This window comes from Nematolebias whitei, chromosome 17 (genome assembly GCF_014905685.2).
Source record: "Nematolebias whitei isolate Nwh7 chromosome 17, NemWhi1, whole genome shotgun sequence".
Classification (NCBI taxonomy): Eukaryota; Metazoa; Chordata; class Actinopteri; order Cyprinodontiformes; family Rivulidae; genus Nematolebias; species Nematolebias whitei.
Genome location: NC_056514.1, coordinates 39,052,293 through 39,057,299, shown reverse-complemented (window position 1 = coordinate 39,057,299; position 5,007 = coordinate 39,052,293). Strand labels below are relative to the sequence as shown.

Here is a 5,007-nt window from a genome sequence, read left to right as displayed (position 1 = left end):
TCATCATCATCATCATCATCATCATCATCATCATCATCATCATCATCATCGACTGTGGTCAGGTCATGGAGGCAACAGGCCCAGAAGAGAAACCCAGACCTCCTCCTCAGAGACACTCCAGCTCCTCCTGGAGGACCCGAGGTGTTCCCAGACCAGAGAGGAGATGTAATGGCTCCCGAGAGTTCTGGGTCTGCCCCGGTGTCTCCTCCCAGTAGGACGTGCCCCAAAGGGAGGGGGGTCCTGATCAGATGAACCTCCTCAACTGACTCCTTTTCATGCAGAGGAGCAGCAGCTCTACTCTGAGCTCCCCCCCGGATGACGGAGCTCCTCCTGTCTCTAAGGCTGAGCCTCCCTGCGGAGGGAGTCCATTTCAGCCACTTGGATTCAGGATCTGGTTCTGTCGGTCCTGATCCAAACCTCATGACCACAGGTGGTTGGAACAAAGACAGAGCAGTAAATCCAGAGCTTTGCCTTTGGACTCAGCTCTTTCTTCACCACAACCAGCCGAAGCAACGCCCTCATTACTGAGGACGAGGTCCTGATCCATGGATCCGTCTCCGCTCCGTCCGGCCGTCTCTCAGGAACAAGACGCCCAGAAACCTGGACCCCTCCTCCAACAGAGACTCCCTCCCCACCCCAAAGATCTGTGGTTAAAATGAAATTGTACAGATCTGCATCACTTTTTTATTAATTATTGATCATTGATGATTGATTAAGAGAGCTCCCTAACAGTTCAAGTGTTCTTGAGACACCGGTGGCAAAATAAAAATGTCTGGACAGTTCTGAGAAGCTCAGAACCGCTCTGTGACCACTTGAAACTAAATTTGTAGCATTTTCTTTTTTAGATCCCAGAACAGCACTGGCCCGACTTTACCCTCGAGATTCTCAGCTCCTAAATTAAACGTCTATAAAATTATTAATTATCTGTCTTTGATGGGTGAGTTTTGTATTCACTGGACTAAAGCAGAAATCTGTGGCAAGTTGTTTGAAAGGTTTGCAGCTGGTTCGGTGTCCGGTACCCGTGAGCCCGTTAGAGCGGGTCCTTCTTGTTTTTCTGCTTCGTCCGGATCTTGCAGCGCCTCAAGGCCGAGCTCTCGCTCACTCGTTTGCCTCTCTGCGAAGACGGAGACGCACAAACTGCATCCGGGCCGTTTTGTCTCGAGTCCATCCACCTGCGGGCGCAGAGAAACGTTGGGAAGAGGGCGCATGAATTTCAAGATGGCTGCAGACGAGCCGTTAGGAAATCATTCCTGTAAAATTCTGAGCGTGTAACTTGAAACATTTAAAGTTCGTTATGGTTCCCAAACATATGGCAACATTTTTCTTTTGTGCAAACGGAAACATTTCTAGTAGCTAGAAACATTAAATTTTTGTACTCAATGACTTAACGCGCCTAAAACTGGTATTTGCTGATAGAATCTTTGCCCTCCTTTAAAAATGTAAGAGATGCTTTCTACAATAAATAATTACAATCAATCGTTAAGATGATTTATAACCCAAAAGCTCTGTTGCTTAAACTTAATTTTAACACCTAATCCAGACAAACATCAAAGTTCATGCTCAATAATCCAGGTAGAAAATCCAACAAAGTTCAGTCAGGTCATCTGGACGGTGGTGGGACTGAGTTTGTTGGGGCTGCTCAGACTGATGAAGTCCTTTGGATGAAGGAACAGAAACAAAAAGAAATGGTCCAGGTGACCTGACTGAACTTTGTTGGATTTAATCCTGAAAAACTTGTTTTAATACGTTAAATCTACCCAAGTACTTTTAATGCTTAAACATAACCAAATACTTTAATGTCCATCCATAACTTAGTAAATGTGCATAAAGCTACTGAATGTCCACGTCTAAGTACTTTTAATGCTTAAACATAACCAAACCATAGGGTTAAGGAGTTCCCCATAATATCTAAACCTTTGCTTTAACTTATCTAACCAAGACCTTTTGATGTCCAAATTTAAGTACCAATAAGTATATTTACTATATACTGATGCTCAATAATCCAGGTAGATATAAATCTAACAAGGTTAAGTCGGGTCCTCTGGATGAATTCTTCTTGTTGAAGCATTTTGTTTTTTATCCAAAAGACTTCTTCAGTCTGAGGCGTTGCAATAAACTCAGTCTTATAAGCTAATAATAATAATGCTTATAAGACTGAGTTTATTGCAGCTCCTCAGACTGAAGAAGTCATTTGGATAAAAGATTAAATGTTTCAACAAGAAGAATTCATCCAGAGGACCTGACTTAACTTTAAGTCTATTTACTGTTTTAATCTAAAGGTACCGTATAGCCAAGTATCTTTATAGCTTTAAACCAGCCAACACATCAAAGTCTAAACTTTAGTCCCCCTAATGGACAAACCTAAACAAGAATTTTACAACTAATGTCTAAAACTAAGAACAATAATGTCTTCAGCACTTAAAAGACGATCTATGAACAAAATAAGTGGTGGGGGTGCCAAAAGGACCAGTTTCATGGTTGTCCCTAAAACAAGTTGAATGTTTTGTAACGGTTCTCTAATCGAACCTCCTCACAAGGAGCTTGAAGTAGTTTCCTGTTGGAGCTTGTAACCGTTGCTGAATGCAAACTGCAGATTTAATTAGTTCTAGGTCCTAAAAGCTAAAATGTCAATGATGCATTTAAAGTTCAGTGCAAGTTAAAAGGGTTTTTTTTTGCATAATTTGCATGCCCTGCGACATATACTCCCAAGTGACGTATTTATATTTATAAAACAATTTTTAGCTGAGATATGACCGTTTTCATTCATTCTGACTGAAAATACGGAACACTACCGTTCTCAGCCGCTAGATGGCACTCGAGTATATGGCATGCCGTTGTATCATGTAATAGTTAAAAAGTGTCTATTAATGACACAATTGTCTTGCCATAAAGGGCCACAGTCGTCCAGCTCACCTGGAGCGACCTGGAGCTGCATTTCAGCGAAATGACGTGCATTTATTAAGTAAAAGTTCAACTGAGACACACTTTTACTACAATGTCGAACAAACAATTGTTTTTAGGTGTTTATCTTGTTAAATTCTTGTTAAAGTCCTCCCGTCACCGCTGTTTGGCAGCCAATCGATTTTTGGCACATCGGCCCACATTTCTGGGTTGTCAGCGGTGACGTATTTGGGTTTTTCCACTTTATTAGACACATTTGGACTGATGCGACTTGTACGGCGGAAAATACTATAATATATATATATTATTTTTTTTAATAGATTATCATGATTTAAACTCCTGTTACCGAGTCATCAGATAGAAAAGGTTTCATGTACTTTTTCTATCATTCGCTTCTGATGAAGAATGCTAAAAAAGTTTTAGGACGACCATATAAATAAACTCATTAAAGAGCGTGTTGGTGTCTCAGGTGAGCGTCTTACCTGCGCAGTGGAGCCAGCTGACAGGTGCAGCTCCAGGGGTTGTTGAAGAGCGTCATGTTGGCGACGGTCTTCAGCTGCAGGGTTTTAGGAAGAGACTTCAGGTTGTTGTTGTCCAGCTGAAGAAAGGTGATGGCCGTCACGCCGCTGAACGCCCCGTCGGAGAACTAGAGGAAGACAGTTTGTTTTTACAGCTCGTGCGAGTCGTCTCTCGCTCTGCAGACGCACCGAGGGAATCGTCCTGAAAGCCTCCCAGTCTTCCCCCTGCGCTCACACGTATGTAAACATTGACATTCACAGGCTTCCTTATCCTTTATTTTGAACGGAACTAAGGTGCCAAAAGCTTCACGGAGGTGCTAGGTGCACCGAACTGCGTCAAGCTCGTCTTCTTACGGAGGAAGATGGGGGCGCCTGAGGGAGCGGCTCTGAAGGACCGAGGCCGTTTGGAAATTTCCACTGGTGCTTAGAAGCGATGAAAGATGGAGGATTTCCAGCACGGCTGAGATGATTTTGCTCGCTGCGTTCTCTCCGGGCCGTTCCTCTGCCAGGATGTCTCGCAAAGGGCCCGTTGTCCATTCAACAAGCTAAAAATACTCCTGGAGCACCCTGCCGCTGTTTACCTGCCTCCTCACTCCCCCTGAACGGTTTGCTGGACGCTCGCAGCCGAGGTGAAAAACACGCCGCTGAAAATAACGCTGCTGGAATTAGACGCAGACGTGCCTGGCGCCAGTCCAGCAAACACAAACACCCTGAAAATACCTGCATGCGGCTGAACGGAGGCTTGAACTGTTCCTGCCGGTTCCACCTGGATTCAAACCGTCGGCGTGAGAAGCTCGTTTTTATTAGTGCACGACACCAGATTAACTTCAAGCCTGACCAAGAATTTGATGGAAACAGTTCTTCAAAGGCCTTGACCAAGTCTTTATTGCCAAACTGCAATAAATAACTTTAAATGCTTAAATCCAAACAATACTTTAATATGTAAATACAACCAAGTACTTCTAATCCCTAAACCTAACTAGGTCACTATGATGTCAAACCTAAAAAAATCTTTAATCCCTAAACCCAAGAAAGTCAGGTTTATAACTAAACAATTATTTTTATGCATAAACCACATCATGTTGAGGCCCAGTAAACATTTAAATGAGTGGTGTTTGTTTAGATGACAGTATTTTAGCTTGAAGTATTTTAGCTGACAATATTTTAGCTGACGACAATACTTTAGCTGAGAGTATTTTAGGTCAAAGTATTTTAGCTGACAATATTTTAAATGACAGTATTTTAGCTGACGACAATATTTTAGCTGAGAGTATTTTAGGTCAAAGTATTTTAGCTGAGAGTATTTTAGATCAAAGTATTTTAGCTGACAGTACTTTAGCTGAGAGTATTTTAGCTGAAAGTATTTTAGGTCAAAGTATTTTAGCTGACAGTATTTTAGCTGAGAGTATTTTAGCTGAAAGTATTTTAGCTGAGAGTATTTTAGCTGAAAGTATTTTAGCTGAGAGTATTTTAGCTAACAGTATTTTAGGTCAAAGTATTTTAGCTGAGAGTATTAGCTGAACGTATTTTAGCTGAGAGTATTTAGGTCAAAGTATTTTAGCTGAAAGTATTTTAGATGACAGTACTT

General features: G+C 42.0%; 2 protein-coding genes across 3 annotated transcripts in view; one reads left to right on the top strand and one right to left on the bottom strand.

Annotated features, from left to right (window-relative positions):
• acsf2 (acyl-CoA synthetase family member 2) overlaps positions 1-5,007 on the top strand; it is a 30,201-nt gene that overhangs the window by 17,205 nt on the left and 7,989 nt on the right. The gene's annotated exons all lie outside the window — the stretch shown is intronic.
• Positions 1-5,007, bottom strand: part of chad (chondroadherin) — a 7,218-nt gene that overhangs the window by 1,215 nt on the left and 996 nt on the right. Inside the window, exons 2-3 of the mRNA XM_037691666.1 lie at positions 3,384-3,547; positions 1,020-1,172 (exon numbers count right to left, since the gene is read on the bottom strand). Of these exons, the coding sequence (XP_037547594.1) occupies positions 1,031-1,172; positions 3,384-3,547 (306 nt within the window). The 3' untranslated portion in view covers positions 1,020-1,030. The remainder of the gene's footprint in view (positions 1-1,019; positions 1,173-3,383; positions 3,548-5,007) is intronic.